Raw genomic sequence first — 20,134 nt, forward strand, 5'->3', positions numbered from 1 at the left:
CGCATGACGGCGCTATACGCCGCGATAAGATCGCGTCGATTCGATGGACTCTACGAGAACCAAGACTATGGCAAAGGAAATACGATGGTACTTCGGCTTTACTATAGCCAGGATATGGAACGGCGTCACAACCTCCTGCTGTCTAGGGAACAGCGTCGCTGTAACGGCCTTGTTGCGACATACCCCGAGTAGAAACAACCATGTTTGACGGCTATGTTGCGGTTGCCTGAGGCCGTGAGAGGAAACAGTCTTATTTCCGACATGTTTCAAGCACAAGAGATGGCTGAGATCGCAGCCCTAAGCTAGAATAAGACAGGGGCGAAAAAGCAACGACCTGGAGAAGCGGACCTGCAGACTGCAGCTGTGAGGCAAAACTCGCCTTGATCCTGGTATACGGGAGCAACCGCTAGATCAGCTTCGTTCTTCACATTCGTTGTGAGGTAAACAGCCGGAAAGCTTATACTACTCACAGATAACGTATCGACATGGACAGGGTCACCTAGCACGCACCGGCGCGCCAAAGGTACGATGGGCGGACTCTCGTTAAGACTTCGCCAAGCCGAAGCGGACCCCCAATTCGGAAGGACAAAGTGCACACCTAGTCGATCACGCTTGGCGACTCCGGACAACACGATGGAGACACTGCACTGGATTGCGTGTTTGATGATCAGGGGATGATGGTCTGTGTATAAGTACAGAGTCGCTTCCCTTTCTTTTCATCATCAGCCAGCTCAGTCAGTCGCTTGTCTCTTCACTTCAATCACTTTACAGTCCTACCTCGTGTAGCCTCATTCACTCGAAACAATCATCATGCGTTTCCAATCCATCATCGCCATCGCGCTCCCTGCGCTCGTCCTTGCGGCTCCTACTCCTCAGGACCCCGACTTTGAGTTCCCTGAGGACGCTCCCGCTGACGACATTGTTGGTGGAACTGCCGCTGCCTCTGGCGACTTCCCCTTCATTGTCAGCCTTCAGAAGAACGGACAGCATCTCTGCGGTGGTTCTCTCTTGGACGCCACCACTGTCGTCACTGCTGCTCACTGCTCCGTGAGCTCAGTCATCGGCTCTGTCAGCACCCTCAAGATCCGCGCTGGTAGCCTTCAAAAGGCATCCGGTGGTACATTGGTTGGCGTCTCCTCGGTCACCGTCCACCCCAACTACCGCAGCTCGGGCCAGGACTGGGACGTCGCCATCTGGAAGCTCTCTACTTCCGTCCCTGCTAGCGGCTCCATCGGCTATGCTCGCCTTCCTGCTGCTGGCTCCGACCCCGCTGCTGGATCCAACGCCGTCGTTGCCGGCTGGGGTGCTCTCACTGAGGGTGGCAGCAGCCCTGCTGCTCTCCAGAAGGTCACCGTCCCCATCGTTTCCCGCGCCAGCTGCCGCTCCTCCTACGGAAGCTCTGCCATCACCACCAACATGATCTGCGCTGGTTTCCCTCAGGGTGGAAAGGACTCTTGCCAGGGTGACTCTGGCGGTCCCATTGTCGACTCCTCCAAGACCCTCATTGGCCTCGTCTCCTTCGGCAACGGCTGCGCTCAGGAGGGCTTCCCCGGTGTCTACGCTCGCACCTCTGCTCTCCTCTCCTTCATCAACTCTGTTTAAGCGCTTGCTGAACGGATTTGTGCTCGCGACCGAATCATGATGATGGATGCATATGGCTCTTCAGGGAAGAGCTGGATGATTGTGAACGACGATGATATACCAAGTGGTCAGAGGTTTCATGCCTCTTGCAAAACCATGTTTTGATACGCCTTTTTTGTATATATCCATTAGCTACGAAATGCATTCAATAACTTCAAAAATCATGCTCGAATTCATTGCAACATGCCTGTGACATCATTTTCGCATCAGCCGACATCAACGATCAAGCTTTCGACAACACCATGTATGTTTTTTTCCTGGGACCCGAAAATCCAATCTATACGAGACCAACGCATGCGAGGCCGCGTGTACTTTCCCAGCATCATCCCATGACGTAGAACCCCAACGATATTCTGTCAACTCCCGGATCCCCTCAAGCCTTTTAGACAAAACGGTGTGGGAAGAACAAAGGAAGTGCCCGTTGGGCGGGATGATGCTTGTAGGGCTGAGAACAACACAAGCTTCGCTGTCGCAAATTGCTTTTTATGCCTATTCTTAGACATGTTCTGACACGCGTGTCAGGATATGAAGAGAGAGAGAATGAGAAAAGCTGGCGGTGTAGAATAAACCTTTTGCGATCGCAATCGTGCAGTCATGATGGTGGCCTTATTGTCTTTTGAACAGGCGGCGGAAGAACAAAACATAGATTGTCAGCATTATGAATTTGATGTAAATTTTCTGGAAGCACAATGTAGCGGGTACGCGGACCGCAGAAGAAGCAATCGTGGTTTTGTGAACACTTCGGTATGGACACACCATGTGCGACGGCGTGTGCCTTTTCGATGTAGAGCACTGGCTGTCATATTAAGATGAAACTTTTGATATCAAGTCATCGGGCATCGTGCAGCCCCATTTTGGCCTACAGTCCAGGAAAGACATGTGTCGTTGTCGATGGGCTTTTGATCTAAACATTTGGTGCATGCGAATCTCTTTGCCTTTGCAGCGCTGAAACCAAAGCAATCACTGTTTCTTAACATGAAAATGATAGCTGAGACTTTGGGCGGAAGAGAACACACTCCATACAAGACACGAGTAGTTTATTTTGGAGCACTCAGCAGACATTCAAACTCGTCCTGCTTTTTTGGTAAAATCAGAATGAGTGTTGATGAAGAAGAAGACTTCGAAAGAGTATACGAGAGTCTTTTATATATCCCGGTTCCAAGACGATATTCCAGCTCAACGGTAAAACTGTTGCAAGACCGGGATGCTTGCTGCACATGGGTACGCGGTTTCGAACTTTTAATATCAAGCGACAAGACACTGTACGAACACCGATACTATTTCTAGACGACAAGATCGCAAGGCATCGCTGCCTTTCCTTCATCTTTACTATTGTCTCTGGTTTTTGGAGAACTGGAGATCCGCTCCATGTAATGTTGTTTGGTGTTGTTTGGAAAAAGCGCCCGTCATGGCAGAAAGCTCATCTTTTTTTTGGCTTTCGATGGTAAGAAAATGATGTGAGTAGAGAGGACAGCCTGGCAGGGGAAGAAGAGGATCATAGTATCTCCAGAAAGGCGGAATCTTGCTGAGTGAAGGGTCGATATGCCAGCCAAGGACATGAAATACCTGATGCATGATTTTTCGGTGATCCGCTCACATGACAGTGAGTTGGCAGTCTTTTGAGCAAGTTCAAACGAATACGGCGAGCGCCGCAGGACCAGCCGCACATGGTGCATGCGCAGAGAAATTTTTGGCAAAGACACGAAGTGATCATGGCCCTTTGGAATGTAGATTATGAAATAACCCAACAAAGGTTGAGTAATCAAGAAGAGACACTCCAGTCGTGATAGTTGTTTAAATATGTTGAGCGTCATCTCGAAGACGGGTGTTAAGAGACCATGTCGACAGGACGAAACATTCCATCATGTTTCTGTATTTTTGGTGGTTTACTCTCATAGGAGCACATGGCCCCAAACAAGATCAATTTTTGAGTAAAGGATGTGGCCAAGACGCGCACGCCATCATTTGGCGCTTTTTCAATTTTGGGCAAACCAGAAGACTGCCATAGGGTGACCTGTTGTAGGTTTTGGAAATGAATAAGAACTGTAGAGTGATGAAGGCAGAATGTATGAGGGATGGGTGGATGTTTATATAGATGGACTAGCCAAGCGGAAACGAGACATGCATACGAGCAAATCTTTTCAAAAACGTTTGCCGATAATTCCATAGTAATCGCGGAAGGTTCAAAAAGGGTACACATTGAGCTATGTGATTAATGAGATTCTGTAATGGAGTAGCGCCATGTTGGTCGCTCCTCTCGGGTATTGTAGATAGTAGAATATACATGAACTGAACGAACTCACATCTCACCATCGTACACGCCATTCTTCATCCCGACCTCCTAGTCTCGTGTGCGTTCCTGCTGAGTCGTACTTCTTTAGTACCTTCCGCTCTCCCTTCGTCCGACACCAAGGCTTCCATACGGGTTGCTTCTGCCCAAGCTCGCCGACTGACCCAGTGTCTTCTCGCCGCTCTCCCTCGCAGCACCCAAATTGCCGAGACTGATCCTCTTCAGAGGGCTGACGTCCCGCTTGCTTGGACTAGCCCTGCGCTCGAAAGCACCGCCGAGGCTATCCCTGCCGCGGCTCGCGCTCCTCTCACCATCTCTTGAGAAGTTTGCACTTGCGGACTTCCGTAAAGGAGACGCAGCATGAGTGTTGACCCCTAGGTATCCGCCGTCGGTAGGCTTGGTGTTGGTTCGGGGGATGGTGGGTGCTTGACGGAAGGGATTGGGCGTTTGTGAGGGTCGAATCGGAGAGGAGAAGTCGGCGTCTGTAGCTGTGGAGGTGGTTGTGTATTGTGAGGTGCCACGATCTTGGTGGACCGAGGATCGTCGTCGCGAGGAGCGTATGACAGATGGTGATTCCATGTTGTCAGGGTCGTACTGCGAGGCGTAGCTGACGTTCGGGTTCGTGCGGAAGGTTTTTCGGTTCACGATAGTAGTTGGTGTGTACGTGACGATTGAGCTCGCAAGACCGTGGCTACTGCCCTTGACACCGACGCTCGAGTCTCGGGTTCGGTTTGTCGAGATGGTCTGTATTCCGACATCGCGGCATGGCTTCTGTAGTGAGGGGTGGACGAATTTGCTGTCGTACTCGTGAAGCACCTGGCGACTAATGAGAGAGTTGTCCTTGGCCTGCTGCATAAAGGAGCTCCTAAGCCACCAAAGATGGAGCGAGAGCGCGGCTCCGATGAAGATTGTCGTGGTCACCCTGACGCTCGGTCTGGGATCCAAGGGAGCGACTGGGAGGTTGAAGTAGTAGAGCACCACATGTAGCGGGCTGAACAGGCAGAACAGCTCCAGGCATAGCGGGTTTGGGTCCCAAACGGCGACTTCCCAGACGTCCCTGCCCTCAACCGGATGCGCTCTGCTCGCCGCGTTGTTCTGTACCAAGCCCCTCACGAACTGCATCGGACTCGCTGCGGCAGGCGAGGAGTCGACTCGGACGCGCTTCGCGCTGGGTGTCTGTGGCGCAACATCCACACTCTGCTCGAAGAGACGGTAATACCTCCTCTTACCCCAGACCATAAACGCGTTGGCAAAGCTGGCTGTGCCCAGGGTCAGGACCAGCAAGCCCATGATCCACTTTATCCATCCCGGACCCTGCACCTCGTTGAAGACGCCATCGTCGTCCGAAGCCGTGAATGCGCCGCTGTTGGCTTGTGCGAGTACGAAGAGGAGGTTTGCGCCGAAGCCAATGTAAAGCGCATATGCCGATGCAAAGTCCTCCCAGTCAGAGCTGTTGAGTTCCTCGGAGATCCAGATGAGCCAGTCGGAGAGGTCGAAGTAGGCTTTGATGCGTTCCGAGAGCGGTGCGCGGCGCACGAGGGGAGGCATGGCGCGGTGGTATTACGATTATAAGTGCTAAGGGCGAGTTCCGGGTTGTAGAAGAGAGGTGAGGAGAAGGGGGTAGTAGCAAGGCTCAAGTCATGGTGGTGCGGCGACAATGAAGAAAGCGCGAAGGGTGAAAGAAGCGACAGTACAAACAGTTGGCCTAACGCGGACTAGGCCCTGGTCCCGCCCATGACGACGGCGCGCGGGAGCTCCAGCTTCAGTGCAGCCAAGCTCCGACCTCACGACAGCTGCCTCACTACGATCTCACTATGGCAGCACCCGCGGCACAGTACAAGGACAGACAGTTCCTCGCCGTAATAGGCGATGAGGTGTGCATCTCGCGGCTTCCCCGTTTGGCGGGTCAAGGGCGCTAACCGGTCGCAGGACACTTGCACGGGCATGCTGCTTGCAGGCGTAGGCGTAAGCTATTACCTCCTGCGACGCACGATATAAACGGGAGACTGACGGGTATCGTAGCATGTTACCCAGCCGCCGGACAGCCAGAAGAACTTCCTCGTTGTAGACGCAAAGACCGAGACCGCGACCATCGAAGCTGCATTCGACCGCTTCACCACCGAGCGCAAGGATATCGCGATTCTGCTCATTAACCAGCACGTACGTCTCATGCGCCCCGAATGTGGCGTTGGGATCTAGAAGGATACCCGAGTCTCTACGGACTTGTAGACTGAGACATGTCTAACCACCCATAGATCGCCGAGAAGATACGACACCGAGTCGAGACGTACACCGCTGCCTTTCCCTCCCTCCTCGAGATCCCATCGAAAGACCACCCGTACGACCCCGAGAAGGACAGTGTGCTGAAGAGGGTGAGGAGGTTATTTGGAGAGTAGACATCGGATGTAGCAGATTGGCGGAAGATGAGAGCACCAGAATATGTCACATACACTACTCGTGGATGGGTACTAGGCATGTGCCGCCGGCAGTCATCTGCGCATACAAGCTACAACGTCAATGAATATGATATCCACCACTACAGATACAAGTCGTAGTATGGAAAGTGTTATGAAGTCGATGCGTGTCCTTCGTATGTACATTAATTCGTCATTATATCTTCGATTCACTGGCCACACATCAACCTCAAACTGGCACTATCATTGCGAGGTACCGGCAATGGACCAGCCCATCGGCAAACAGACGAGCTGGTACATTGCCGGTACCTCGTAATACCAATGCGAGTTCAAGTTCAATGTGTGGATCTTACTGGAACCCTTGGTTGGGAAGCATTGAAACCAAAGCTTACAGTCAAGACATGCTGATATCGAGAGTCAAAACAAAGAGAAATCCGCCAAAGATGGCTTACAGCTCATTCCTCCGCCTTAAACGCTCCTGTACCAGACCAGCCAAAGGTCCACTCATCTGAACCCTAGGCTGTCCCATCTTGATCTTGCTGCCACTGCCTACATTACTTTCCTCCGCGTTTCCCCTGCATCATTGAATATCAGACATCCTTGTTGCTCATCGCGTGTTGTAGAGTCGTTACGAAGTGAGGCAATTTACCGGTGGAAAGCGATCTTGGCGGTGAGGCAAGTAATCTTGTCGCCCTCTGCGGTGAAGACATCGGCGAGAACGGTGTATGTGCCCTGTCATGCTGTTAGTACTCTCTCATTCACATCGAAGCTTGCGACGTACCGGAGGAATCTCCCTGGGCAGATCAACGTCCTTGGTCAAGCTCATCTCGCCCTTCTCGAGCGGGCACTCGAGGTCTCCCTTCTTTATCGTTTCGCAACCATCCGCGTTCTGGTTGATGAGTGTGATGAGGCCGTACTTGACTTGCAGGTGCATCTTGAAACCCTCACCGACCTCCTCCTTGAAGTCGCCTGTGGCCTTGATGCTGAGCTTCTCGCCACTGTATATGAGTTAGCTTCCGACTGTACACTCTCGAGATTCGCGAAGCTTTCAAGCATGCGATTGCGCAGCTTCATGATGCTTCAGCAAGGAACACGTACGGCTTGGGTGGGTTGGGGCTCAGGTCGACCTTCTCAATCTTCAGAAGGTCGTCGGCTGGGTCGCCGCAGAAGTACAGAGGGTTGTCGCCTGGGACCTTGTACTCCTCTTTAATAGTGACCTGGTCGCCACCCATCCATGAGGGCGATGCGGTGACAGAGACGGCGCTCAGGGCGGCGAGGAAGAGGGTGGTGAGCTGCATGGCGGCGGTGAAGATAACTGCGGTACAAGAGACGAGCTGTAGTGGTGTTGTTGTCGCGCAATAAACACGACGGGAACAACTTCGATGTGGATTCGAAGTTGGGGAAGGATGGTTGGGGTTGCTGTGGAGAATGGAGAGCTCTGGTAGTGGTCGAGGCTGGCGTCTAGATAGCGGCCGCGGTTGGATCTTGCTGAGGCTGGGGCTGGGGCGAAGCATGGACCCTGCAGCCAACGTCATCGCTGTTGGTCACGCAGGACGCATGGGTCTTCCGCTAGCACCATCTGGGCTTGACATGTACACATGTACTGCACGTTGTGCCGTCGTGCATTTACTTAGGTAGTTTTGTGTGGAAATACATCAGTAGAGCGCAATGCAACGACCTTCCGAACAGCTTCCAATTGATCAACGAGGGACTGCGTTGGGCGAGTTCTGGAAATCTGAAACCCGACTTCAGCATACCTAGGTACCCACTTGCTAGTTACTCATGATAGACGTACGTCTCGTGATGGTACGTATCTGACATCGATTCGGATTCATGATAGCATTCCGGCATTCTAGGCGGTGCCTGCATGCTTAGAATGTCTTCGCGCAGCATCCAAAAACAGACGGTCCAGCTCAGCCGCAGCAGTTTCATTGCTGACCTTCAGTTTCAGGGTTCGCCGTCCATGCGAGACTCCGTCATTTATCCATTCGTTTGAGCCATCTTCAGGTTTGATCTTATTGTAGCCACGGTCCTCTGCAACATCGAACATGTCCCCAAGACCATTTGCAGCATACATGATAGTCTACATATGGGCGCAAGAAGTCAGCGCATTCTTCACGAGCAGTTCGTAAAGGGACACCTACAAGTGGATCCCAACTAGGTAGCGGCTTCCCGAAACCATAGTAGAGATAAGCCATTCGGACTGGGTCGTCCTCCAGATCACTCGCCATGAGCGGTCCGCCTATCAATACCTCTCTGCCGACAGTGGTGCCTACAAACGTTATTGGGCCATTCCATGTCTCTAACACATGAGCGGCAAGAGCAGGCTTGGAGCCCCAGAAGTTCCAGCTACGACCTTTCGGATACTTGCCACCCATGACAACGAGCTCTGCCACTTTAGTCCTGGCAAGCTCGCGACCGTCAAGCTGAGAGTACTCATCGGGCTTGGAGTTGAGCAGTCCAGACAGCTGCAGACATTAGCGACCAGCTGTCAATAGACAAGAGCCACATTCTGAAAACGCACGTTATCGAGGAAGCCGATGGAAGCAATCGTCACGCTTCCGTCTTCTGATTCAGCGAGCAGCTTTCTGTACAGGACAACTGGATCCCATGCCTGTTCTGCCTTTCCCCATGGTAGAGTGCCTCCGGACCAGTGGTAGGCCACTTTACTCGTGTACTCGCCGCGCTTGTAGTCCCAAGCGTCAAAGAACCTCACGTCGTTCATTGGGCGACGAATACCAATGGGTGTCTTCGGGTGTCCATAATGTGCCACAATAGCAGACGCTGCGAGAGCAGAGTAGGAACAGGGATGGTTGACGTTGACACCAAGGAGGTTGACATTGGGAAGCGTTGCGCCTAGCAGCAATGCGCCCGCATCACTAGTACACTAGTAAGCTTCTTATAACATGAGAACGAGGCTATGCCTACTCGACATCACTGTGCAAGTCGGTGTCGATGATGAGGTTCTTGCGCGTTGTCATTGCCTGGAGCTTGACGAGGAGGGAACTAATGATATATGAAGGTAGGTTTAGAAGCCCGCGATATACTGTAAATATCTAGCGTGTCTCTCGGAGGGGAGTGGAGAGCTGGGGACGTTTGGCCGTCAACCAAGCATGAGGGGTAGCTAGCAGCCTCAGGCCCACCGGTTCTACCAATCATGACCTAGTCCACAACAGGCAGTCAGATAAACATGGGCGTATACATGTCTGGATTACCTCAAGTTTTGAACGAACAAGTGAGCCAAATCCGGTTCTGACGAGCCAACTGTGTTAGGGATGTTGCATCAATTACCCATCTTCTCTCGCCCATAGTAATACTAGAACGGTGCTCGAAGGATTCAGCCTTAGGAGGAACCTATTACTGAGGCTTACATAGTTTACATCGGCGGTGGATTCAGATCAAGGCCCTCAACGCTGAGCTTGAAGCTGTCCATTCGCGAATAACTTCCCCCAGAGTCGAAATCGAGTCTGCCACGCTCACAGTCGTCAAAATCGACGTCTGCGACTAAAAGCTCATCTTCTTGCTCCCATACGGGTCCAGCAAGCACCTCGCCCAAGGGTGATACTATCATAGAGCCGCCACGCGAAACATATTCCTCGCCGTCCGCTGATTGAGGCTGCGAAAAGGGTTGCTGCTTAGGACTAAGCGCATCTTCTGCAGTGGATGAGGAGTCAATCGCCGATGAATCGCCCTCAGTCGCCTGTCCCTCTGGTATTGGTATGCATATTTCATGACCCTCCGGTGTTTTCGTGATGGTGCTCCGTCGTCTGCCAACGACTCCATTACTCTGTTGCGAGAGGCTCCTGCCGACGCCGCTTCTGCTCCCATTGCTCTGCGACTGTGCTTTGCCGGTGATCCATTCTGGGAGGTGTTTCTTCTTGACGCACTGGTTTGCGCTAACCACGAAGCATCGGCCTTCGCAGCCTACAGTGCGCATCAGCGACGCCCAAGCATCACGCGCATCTGCTGTTGGCGCAAACCACAGATTGACGTTCTGGCTGTATAAGCTTTGCCTCAGCAATGGCATGTAGTTCTCCCAGCAAATCGCCGACCCCATACACAGCTTCACGCCCTTGATCTCCGTTGTCACCGCCCTCAGTGTACTCGCACTCCCCATCCCCCAAATTAACCTTTCGCTGCCCGTCGGCATGACCTTCCTCCTCTTCCCCAACACGCCCATCTTTGGGTCGACGAAAACAACCCCACAGTATAGCGTGCCACCAGACTTCTCCACAAGCCCCGTAACAACAAAGACCCCCGTCTCTCTTGCTATCCTCTCTAGCTCCTCTCGCGTCCCATCACCTCTGTATTCCTTCCCTCTCGGCAACTCAAGCTTCCGGTCTAGCCAATCTTGCCCAGCGCCGCTCGGTGTGTCGCCCATATCGACAGCATCGTGGAAATAGTGCAGGAACTGCTCGCGACCTTCAGGTGCGCGACCGCCAACCGCAGCGCCAAAAGCGCAAGTACGAGGATATCCACCCAGGTATGCTTCGGGAAATAGGAGGACATCGATGCCTTGGGACGCGGCGCGCTTCGTTGTCGCTTCGAGAGCGGCGAGGGTCTCGGCGGTGGTGGAAAGCGTGCGGGATTGCGCGGATGCGATTTTGAGAATTTGTGGCATTATGGATGAAATTAGGGGAGACGAGAACCCATACGGACGACGGAGTGAACAGAACGAGAGAGAAGGAACAAAAGAGACGGCTTATGAGCTTCCGAAGCCGGCCGTGACGACAGCTAACCTTAGAAGCTTCCCGAGCTACCCCGCTCGTACCCCTCACCTCGAACGAGCAAAAGAAAGCATCTCCAACATCAAAGTAGCTATCCACGCGTGACGCGTCGCGGTGTTGGGGGAGACGCGGATAGGGCCGAGAAACCGGTGATAGTCTCAGTGGATGCTTGTGGAGCTACTAGATGGACGAAGCTTCCGCAACTCCACACCACGACGTCACACTCCGATGAACACTAGCAGACGCAGAATTTCTTCTTCCTATGTAGACTTTGCATCGTAACAGCCATATTCTCTCAATTAAACCCGGCAAACTATCAAATTCCCAAAATGTCGCAGCCCGTGGACGTACCAACCCATCTAAACTCTCTCATCACCTCTTCAAACCCTCGACTGCGCGATGCAGTCCTCCCAAAACTTCTCAGCTCAATCCACACGATAGCCGGACATCTGCGCACCTCACCATCGGTAACCCAGGTCGGCACGGCCAATGCCTTTGGCGACGACCAACTGAACGTGGACGTACTGGCCGAAGAAGCGATCCGCAAAATCATCGATTCATGCCCAGCCATCGTAACAGCATCCAGCGAGGAAGACCCCGTTGAAAAGTCATCAAAATCCACGAGCAGCGAAGATCCAGGAGAAGAAATCTACACGCTAGCCTTCGACCCACTAGATGGCTCTTCCATCATCGCGCCAAACTGGAGTGTAGGCACGATAATCGGAGTCTGGGAAGGAGCCTCAGCCTTACATCAATCGCCCGACACAAAGCAAATCGCCTCGATACTGGGTGTACTAGGCCCACGTACAACCGCGATTGTCGCCCTCCGTCTACCAGGAACCAAGGGTTCATGTTTCGAAGTCGGATATTCAGACGACGGCACCATGCAAGTCATCCGCCCAGACGTACAGTTGACGCAGGCCTCTGAAGTAAAGACGCGATATTTCGCCCCGGCGAATATGCGCGCAGCCGCCGAGGACCAGAGGTACTTGAACCTGATCAACCGTTTCATCATGCAAAAGTACACGCTGCGATATAGCGGCGGTCTCGTTCCGGATGTTGTCCATGCGCTGGTCAAGGGCCATGGTGTGTACATTTCTCCGGTCACGGAGCAGAGCAAAGCCAAGCTTAGGCGACTTTATGAACTAGCGCCTATCGCGCTGATCCTAGAGTGCGCTGGAGGTGCGGCGTTGGATTCTGCGACGGGGAAGAGGGTGCTTGAGACCTCGATTGAGGATACGGACGAGAGGGGTGGGTTGATCTGTGGAAACAAGGAGGAAGTTGAGGCTGCGATGAAGTCTTTACTTCAGTAGGCGGAATGGTTGGGAGTTTACTCTATCACGATCGATGCGTCAAGAGATATGTCTAGATGATTGGATAAAGAGGGTCTAATATTAAGAGGCTCTAATGTAATTCGATCCGTACTCTTCGTGCTTCTACCAGTAATCCAAGATGTCGCCCGTGAGAACAAGTAAAAAAGGGGGTATATGTCATGAGTGCCTCATGACGGAAGTATGCAACGAGGCGTCGATGGCCATCGTGCCCTGAATGTGTGCGCTTCTCAAATTAGAAGCGACTGTAATGTCGTAGCATGCTCAAAGAATGTCTTGAGCCGTGAAAATGAGAACAAAGGGAAAGGTATATGGGTCTAGAGAAACCAAAAAAGCGACGAAACGACGATACGGTTTACAGAGACAGGAAGACGAACGGCAAAAAAACCACTCAGTAAGCGCGGCCCGCTTCGACATCGCCCTCGCGACTCCGACCACGAGTTGCTGATGTGCCTCTGCTGCCTGGTCGGAGTGCTGCACAAACCGTCTTGCAGCCATCCCGCCAACCCGGCTGCGATGACATGGGTAGTGCAGTGAGCTCCTTCGTGCTGTGGAGGCTCGCTTGCTCGTAGTCATCACGCTCTTCGACCCTGACATCCAACTTATTGGTTATGTGGATGCCTTCCAACGGAACGTCGCCGCGGATCGATCCAGCAGTGCACTGTGATTGCTGTGTCGAGTGCTGGGATGCTTTCCCGGTGAAGCCTTGCGATAGCGCATTCGACGACGGACCGGACGCTTGACCGGGGATTCCAGTCTGAGAGTAGCCGGCGCGCGAAGTGTACATACTGAAGTAGCGACCGAGGAAGACTTTGAGCGAGGGCGCTGAGGCGCACATCACAGCTAGCTGGGCTTCGAGTGTCGTCCAGACCCAGCCAGAATACGCTGCCCAGGTGATGTCGTAGGTGACTAGACCAGAGAGTTAGTTTTACCAGATGACAAATCCCAGAAGATAGATCCTTACAGTAGTATAGCTTTGCGGCATAGAACGTTCGCATTATACCGCAGATGCATGTTATCAGGCCCACGCCAAAAATAGCACACAGTCCGACCTTTTGGCGTTTGCTGATCTGGAGGTTCCAGATCAAAAGTACTGGTAGCAGGCAGATGATGAAATCCTGGAACAGTGAGATCACCGCGCATGCGACAATGAGTGCGCCCTCGTTGCGACACGTCAGTTCGTTCTGCAGTCTCCAGGATATGTCGAAGAGGCGGAAGAATCCTATGACTGGTGTACATGTGAAGACAATGGCAATTGTGAAGGCAATTCCGTAGACGATGCAGAAGGCGATGGTGCCGTAGACCCCTGTGGAGCAACGTTAGCTTCTGCGTGGACCGGGCTGGCTTTGACGAGATACTGACAGTAGATAAATTGATTCGTCAGACGATCACCGATTCGGCGGTAGAAGCAAAGGATCGAGACTTTGATCAGCGTCGAGGTTAACATGTAGTTAAGCTCGATTGCAAACGCGATCTCTCTTGTCGTTACTAGCGTTTCTTGGGTCTGGTCCCAAACGTGCCATTGGAAGCCATAGATACGAATACCTGCGTGTGTTAGCAAAGACCACTTCGAAAGGAAGCGATACATACCAAGCACGCTTGATATGGTCAGACCGAATAGCGGCAGCATTGCCATGCTGACAAGTATGTCGTCCAGCCCGAAGTTCTTCGATATGACCAGCCTTGCCCACATCCGCGCACAGTATACCAGGAAGGTGATGCCCAAGACGACCATGAGCAGTATTGGGGGTCCCCAACCTCGTTCCTCCGGGTCGACATAATTCGGTCTTGGCCAGCTGAGAAGGACTTCTGGTGGGGGATGTAAACCGCCTGCACGAGCGACGAGGCTGCCGCCATAGGATCCCAGAGTGTTTCCGTCCATATTGAGAAATACCGGCGTAGTAGCAGCAGGCCTAGCTGTCGGGGTGAATGTGACACGAACTGACCATCGCAAACAGAAACGATACCCGGGATATGAGCCAGATCTATACACACAAGAGTCGGGGGTCCAAGACCAATGACTCCGCTAGTAGTTAGCGGGGTCCATACCTTCCCGCACCTCAAACACTGTGGAGTGATCTACGCCACAGTACGGGTCCCCTAGTCTTGCATGGCGTATATGGACTATTTCGCCGACTGCATCCATTATTAGGCTCTTTCCGTGAGAGCTTTCAATGAAGTTGCGGTGAACATCGGGGGTACAAGGCAGAGTCATGTGCCGTCAGCTTCGCGACATGAACAATTCGTTGTAGTTTTGCGCATAGCCCTGGTAAGCGTGGCGTTGTGTAGAAACCCGGGGGCGGGTAACAGTGAACGCAGCTGAAGGCTATACTGGCCCTGTAGACGCCTTGCATCGTGGGACGCTGATCTTTGATCACTATGAGGCAGGGAGGTTTGATCGCACACGTGGCATGTGTAACAGGACGTTTGTTGGCGTTGCTTCTGCAGGTGTTTGAAGATCGCGCGACCCGCTGTAGCGGTAAATGATCCACGCGAGCGTATGGAGCTTGAGCCTGCCCAGGTGCGAAGCGACTCTTGGGGTAGGATTGCCGATGCCACTTACTAGTAGTCAAGCTAGAATCATCACTTCTACCCGTGTGCCTGCAGATCTGCGACAACCCCACAGGAAAACGGCTGGTGGTGGGCTGTGATCAATGACCCTGGGCTATGAAGTTTCGTCGAAAACGAGAAGACTTCAAATGCGTTGAGGTGTGGGTGTCCAACAATCCATGTACAATCGTGCGCATACCTGCCTTACATCATCATGGTGATGCATGTCAAGGAAAGCTACTTCTGAACCCAACCTCGAGGCAAGATCCATGGCGATCATGGAGCGGTGCGCAATCATGGAAAGCTTTCACGACAAGACGCCATAGTGTGCGACTGCATTAGGTGAGCTTGTCACAACTACCGAAGATTTGCAACCGCAGTTCCAGATTAGCATTGAGGTGTCGAACATGTGCAGTCGCCCTACGAACGATTCCCGTCGCGAGTAAGAGGCGGATCTAGGCTAAGGCTAACGGACGTCTCAATAACCACTTGAGCACCGCTAAACGCGTAAAAGGCCCTACCAAGACCAACGGATGCTTGTCGTTTTGCAGTTTCTAACCGGGAATTTTCGCAGCCCTCGAATAGGGTTGCGCTCGCTGCGGGACTTACCATGTCAAAACTCAATTTAGCGATCGACAGCCACGCGAGTGAGGCGTCCGTAACGAGACGTTGCACGCGCAATGTCGGCGATAGAAGTTCGTCAAGTGTCAATAACCGCTGCAAGGCTCGGGAATATGGATGAACGTGCGTGTTGATGATGATTGAACATGGTAGGTGCTAGAGATTGAGCCTGAGGAATCTATCGAAGAATGCTGACATCATCGGCAGCGCACAGACTTTAGCAAGAAAGCTACATTCTCCTGCTCCAGTCAAACACGTCCTCCCCGCATCCCTTTGACCCCTGTTTGGTTCACATCTCAGGCAAAGTTTTCCACGATCCAGGTAGACTTCGGCTTCCGTTATCGGGGATGCCTCTGTCGAATTCCTCTATCGAGATCGGGCTTTGGGCGACCGTCTTCGTTATCAGCCGGCAACGTCTACTCCGAGATGGCCTTTTGTCCGAGCTCAGGGACTATTCGAAATACAATTGAAGATCTCTAAACACTACATCTCTAGGTACTGGAAGATCTGCCGTGCTCACTCACCACGTGGAAAGCCTAGCAAATGCTTCCATGGCCTTTAGTACAGCCTCGGCTGCTTCTGACTGCGGAACAAGATCGACACATGCATCAGCGGATTGTCCCGAATGCGCCACCTCCACAGCATCGTCTGTCATCCCTTTACTGCCTTCCATATCGTCGTTATTGTAATCGCCTGGATCTTCGCGCGCAGCTTTTGCCAGAACTGGTTCGTTTCCGGTCGGATCGCGATAATCCCACGTCCCGGGTTTCTTTCGATGTATTGCATGCAGCTTGGCAGGCTGTTTATGGCCTCCACCCGCACCAGGACGCTTCCGTGGCTTCGTAATCATCCCGTCTGCAGGCTCATCCTCAACGCCTCCAAACCCGTCCTGTCGCATGAATTGATCGAAAAACTGCATGCGAGGTTCGTCAATCTTAAGCACTGCTTTACATGCGCGATAGCCCTTCTTCAGCATTGCTGCGACGTACTTGTTGGCGAAGTGTTGTATCCTGTCCTCTTCGACTAGCCCGGTGCTGTCCATTGCGGCGTCATCACTGGAGCCAAGAGAGAGACTGTCGAGAGCTACTTCTGCACGCACTACATCGATCAGGCAAGCCGGGCAGACGAACGGCTGGCCTTGCATCGGTCGCGCACAGGTCACACCACAGCTTGCAGTATACTCCGTTTGGATCCTGTGGCCACACTGTAGGTCATGGAACGTCGATGATGGGTTGCATGGACTGTACATGTCGTGGAAGTGCTGATCACTCTCTTGGGTTTGTAGCTCACGCTGTTGCCTTTCGGTTTCGGCTACATTGTTGTGGAAGGCATCGATGATAGCGCGAGCTTCTGCAGTCGCCGCGTGCATATTTGCCCGAAGATTACCCCGGGCAGCTGAATTGATGCAGACGGTAGTCAGGGGTATATTTTCGATGTCGCATTCGAGCTGGCGGTAGGATTGTCTATGTCAAGAGATGGTTGGCGTTGTACTCGGATAGCGGAGGTTGTCGACGCGGAGGGAGAGTCATGTGTTCACAGGGGAACTCCGCGCGCGATGCCGAGGACGGCTGACTAATACAGGAGCGGAGCCTTGTGTCAATAGCACCGACTCACGATAAGACACCTGTACAGAAATTTGATGAGAGATCTCATTTGTGTATCTTCATTCGACTCACAGTAATGTCGAATGGTGGGTAGTGCAGCTCGACCCCTTCCTCAGTTTCGATAAGAACAACTTTGCTCACAGGCCACCCATTGCTGTCATGATAGCCGTCGAAGTCGAACCAATCGCACGATGCCAGTCCTGGAAAGATCATCCTCCAAACCTGCGCTCCAGGTCCAAATTCGTCTGTCTCGCCTACGCCCTCCGCCGGCTCCAAGACAACCCCTTCCGGTGTAGAGAAGTAGCGTGGCTGGGCATCCGCGGTCCAGGACAGGCGATCTATTGCTTCGAGCGCGGATGAACCGTTCACCATGAGCGAGCGAATATACAAGATCTGGTCTTTGATCTCCAAGTTGGCGTAAGTCGAGGAGTTTGAGAGCGTGGTGGCGACTTCATCAGCAATGAGTCCAGTGTCTTCACCAGCGCTGTAGAACCCTGCAAATCGCTCCTTCGTTCTTTCGCTTAATGCTTCTGCGAAAGCAGGGGCAAGGATAGCATGTACTGTATCTCTGACAGTACTTGTCGAGATACCTGCGTAGTCGGCCAGACCAGATCCTTGCACGAGCACGATTATACCATAACCGAGATTTGGTATGGCGTCGATCCAGCTATGCCAGCCTCCTCCATCGCCGGACTTGCCAAAGATGCTATATGTCTTCATACTGTCTTCCGCCTGACTAGCGTTCTCACTCGTCGGTAAGTTCAAGATTTCAATCTCCCAGCCTGGGCCGCTCTGCTGCTTGCCGTCTGCAAGTATAACACTTGGCTTCATGACCTGACGACGCTGGAAGGGCGTGATGAGCCTAGGCTCGGGCGTGAGCCATAGGCCATGCATATACCGGGCGAGATCGTTTGCAGAGCTCCACATGCCGGCTGCTGGATCGTAGCCTTCGCCTACGATCAAATCGACCCAACTGTCACCACCCGGTACGGTTATGTCTGGGATAAGATCCTGCGGCACAGTGCCAAAGAAGCTATGGGTCATGTTCAGTCGCTGGAGAAGTTCCTGCGATGTCAGCTCAGACCAGCTGAGAGACGAGGAAGTGATGTTGTTGTAGTATGTCGCTACAGCAGCTAGCGGTCGATTAGTCCATGTTCTCGTTAGTCGTACGCCATGTTTACTCACCACCTAGAATACCCAAGCCTGCATTCGAATCTGTTCTTATCAGTACGCGTCTCGTTAGCAGGAGGAAATCGCTTACAAGCTGCCCTCTGCCCTGGCGCAAACATCAGGTTCTTCATCGCTATCCCATCAATCACATCCTGGGCAGTCTCGCCCGCCCATGCTGCTCCGATAGTAGGCGAATCAGCTTTTCCTGTGCTGAGAATCATGTTGAAGCCAGTACTGTAGCTTTCTCTTGGTATACCCGCTGTGTGACTGGCAAGCATACGCAGTGTGATTTCGCTGCCGCCATCATTCCAGTCTCTCTCCGGCAGAGCGAAAGAGGGAAGCAATTGGCGGACGGGCGTGTCGATAGTCAGGAGGGATGATGATGAGGAGGAGTTTTGTCTGAGCTGATTTTCGATGACTAGAGCAGAGGCCATCGCGACGTTCTTCGAACAAGACATCAGGCGGAAAATCGAGTCGCTCGTCACCAGGTTTGCGTCGGTTGGGCCTACATCAGTCTCGTTGAACTTCAATGTTCCGTTGTTGAACACATATGCTGGTTCTGAGCTTGACGCATGAACCTTGTGATTGTTAGGGAAGAGGCTTTTATTGAGATTGAACCTGTACGTACAACAGCGAAGCTGAGTCCATCTCGAGTGGTATTGATGTATAAAGCCGAGAGGTTGCGCTGGACTTGTTCAAATGCTGCGATCACTGCCGGATGTTGGAGCGTCAGCGGGTCAGACAGTATCTTGTCGGCGAAGTCGGGAACGCAAGCGCATGCTGCGAAGGAAAGCAGGTTTGCTGCAAATGCGAATGTGATCCTCATTGTGAGGCTGTTGTTTTCGAACTCAAATCACAGAAGCGAATGTAGGATATGCGCGAGAATGTCGGGCTTTGGGGGTACTTGTACATTGCGATACAGAAGTATGTTGTGCACAGGTAGATACCGCTGCAACGGTCCAAGAGTTGCGTATGCGCCGAGATGGCATCAGGGATGCAATAAGCCAATGATGTATTTGTGTTCCTGCAACTAAAAACACCTGCCTATCGGGGCCGATTTGTTTGCATATAGCTGCAGATAATCCATATTGCTTCTGGTTATACCTTTTCACTTGGGCGACGCTGACCTCAGTTACCGTCAACACCCATAGATCGATCACTTGTTACAAATCAGTGACCCTGAATAGTTGGAGCCTGTCGCAATGCTTACTCCCGAAATGAGGGCGAGAAGGACCGGATGAAACGTCCATGGATGATCTTCGAAGGACGAGGTTTAGGTCAAGAGTGGGGTGACCCCATGTTGGTACTTGCGCCCCACATCAACGCTTATCTCTAAAGTCAACAGCCTTGCGTTTACACCTTTCATTTCTTCCATGATCGTGTTTCCTCGATACCGGCGACTTTCAATTACTAGTATAAGACCTGCTGCGCCCTGTATTTTGTTCAGAGCAGCTCCCTTCTACGCCGCTGCGCCTGAGTTGCCCAGGCGGGAAGGGGACGAAGTGTTCAAGGATGTCGTAGACACCTAACAACGCCACCAGCTAGAAGGTGCTTGCCAGACGGCACTACGAAGTGGTGACCACAACCGCTCGTGACAAGTCAAGCCGAGGTTCATCGTGTTCCGAACTAGTTTGCTACCAATCAAGCGCACGCAGGTCAAAGGTCTTTACATGTGATCTCCGCACACACCGCTGTTGATATACATGTGAACGGTTACCAACTTGACGCGGTCTGAATGTATCAGACAAAGAGCAAATAGCGACACGATTGTGTCGTTCTGTATGTT

General features: G+C 52.5%; 10 protein-coding genes across 10 annotated transcripts; 3 read left to right on the top strand and 7 right to left on the bottom strand.

Annotated features, from left to right (window-relative positions):
• Positions 1 to 810: 810 nt before the first annotated feature.
• J4E93_006677 (uncharacterized protein) lies at positions 811 to 1,602 on the top strand (the record flags this gene model as incomplete). Its single annotated transcript, XM_049344588.1, has 1 exon — positions 811 to 1,602. One exon carries the CDS (start codon positions 811 to 813, stop codon positions 1,600 to 1,602), a length of 792 nt encoding a protein of 263 aa, XP_049198242.1.
• Positions 1,603 to 4,018: 2,416 nt separating this feature from the next.
• J4E93_006678 (uncharacterized protein) lies at positions 4,019 to 5,479 on the bottom strand (the record flags this gene model as incomplete). Its single annotated transcript, XM_049344589.1, has 1 exon — positions 4,019 to 5,479. The coding sequence occupies one exon, from the start codon at positions 5,477 to 5,479 to the stop codon at positions 4,019 to 4,021; it is 1,461 nt and encodes a 486-aa protein (XP_049198243.1).
• Positions 5,480 to 5,745: 266 nt separating this feature from the next.
• Positions 5,746 to 6,327, top strand: VMA7 (H(+)-transporting V1 sector ATPase subunit F; the record flags this gene model as incomplete). Its single annotated transcript, XM_049344590.1, has 4 exons — positions 5,746 to 5,805; positions 5,861 to 5,896; positions 5,954 to 6,091; positions 6,187 to 6,327. The coding sequence occupies 4 exons, from the start codon at positions 5,746 to 5,748 to the stop codon at positions 6,325 to 6,327; spliced, it is 375 nt and encodes a 124-aa protein (XP_049198244.1).
• Positions 6,328 to 6,990: 663 nt separating this feature from the next.
• On the bottom strand, positions 6,991 to 7,643 carry J4E93_006680 (uncharacterized protein; the record flags this gene model as incomplete). Its single annotated transcript, XM_049344591.1, has 3 exons — positions 6,991 to 7,077; positions 7,127 to 7,343; positions 7,444 to 7,643. The coding sequence occupies 3 exons, from the start codon at positions 7,641 to 7,643 to the stop codon at positions 6,991 to 6,993; spliced, it is 504 nt and encodes a 167-aa protein (XP_049198245.1).
• A 554-nt stretch (positions 7,644 to 8,197) lies between these two features.
• Positions 8,198 to 9,326, bottom strand: J4E93_006681 (uncharacterized protein; the record flags this gene model as incomplete). The annotated part of the gene is made up of 4 exons (XM_049344592.1): positions 8,198 to 8,428; positions 8,490 to 8,813; positions 8,870 to 9,224; positions 9,274 to 9,326. 4 exons carry the CDS (start codon positions 9,324 to 9,326, stop codon positions 8,198 to 8,200), a joined length of 963 nt encoding a protein of 320 aa, XP_049198246.1.
• Positions 9,327 to 9,721: 395 nt separating this feature from the next.
• J4E93_006682 (uncharacterized protein) lies at positions 9,722 to 10,966 on the bottom strand (the record flags this gene model as incomplete). The annotated part of the gene is made up of 1 exon (XM_049344593.1): positions 9,722 to 10,966. The coding sequence occupies one exon, from the start codon at positions 10,964 to 10,966 to the stop codon at positions 9,722 to 9,724; it is 1,245 nt and encodes a 414-aa protein (XP_049198247.1).
• A 435-nt stretch (positions 10,967 to 11,401) lies between these two features.
• On the top strand, positions 11,402 to 12,385 carry J4E93_006683 (uncharacterized protein; the record flags this gene model as incomplete). The annotated part of the gene is made up of 1 exon (XM_049344594.1): positions 11,402 to 12,385. The coding sequence occupies one exon, from the start codon at positions 11,402 to 11,404 to the stop codon at positions 12,383 to 12,385; it is 984 nt and encodes a 327-aa protein (XP_049198248.1).
• Positions 12,386 to 12,794: 409 nt separating this feature from the next.
• Positions 12,795 to 14,285, bottom strand: J4E93_006684 (uncharacterized protein; the record flags this gene model as incomplete). The annotated part of the gene is made up of 4 exons (XM_049344595.1): positions 12,795 to 13,312; positions 13,368 to 13,709; positions 13,766 to 13,948; positions 13,994 to 14,285. The coding sequence occupies 4 exons, from the start codon at positions 14,283 to 14,285 to the stop codon at positions 12,795 to 12,797; spliced, it is 1,335 nt and encodes a 444-aa protein (XP_049198249.1).
• Positions 14,286 to 16,094: 1,809 nt separating this feature from the next.
• Positions 16,095 to 16,718, bottom strand: J4E93_006685 (uncharacterized protein; the record flags this gene model as incomplete). Its single annotated transcript, XM_049344596.1, has 1 exon — positions 16,095 to 16,718. One exon carries the CDS (start codon positions 16,716 to 16,718, stop codon positions 16,095 to 16,097), a length of 624 nt encoding a protein of 207 aa, XP_049198250.1.
• Positions 16,719 to 17,223: 505 nt separating this feature from the next.
• On the bottom strand, positions 17,224 to 19,174 carry J4E93_006686 (uncharacterized protein; the record flags this gene model as incomplete). The annotated part of the gene is made up of 4 exons (XM_049344597.1): positions 17,224 to 18,311; positions 18,364 to 18,393; positions 18,440 to 18,926; positions 18,977 to 19,174. The coding sequence occupies 4 exons, from the start codon at positions 19,172 to 19,174 to the stop codon at positions 17,224 to 17,226; spliced, it is 1,803 nt and encodes a 600-aa protein (XP_049198251.1).
• Between the last annotated feature and the right edge of the window lie 960 nt (positions 19,175 to 20,134).

Source organism: Alternaria ventricosa (genome assembly GCF_023758065.1).
Source record: "Alternaria ventricosa strain BMP 2768 chromosome Unknown scaffold_11, whole genome shotgun sequence".
In the NCBI taxonomy this organism is placed as follows: domain Eukaryota; kingdom Fungi; phylum Ascomycota; class Dothideomycetes; order Pleosporales; family Pleosporaceae; genus Alternaria; species Alternaria ventricosa.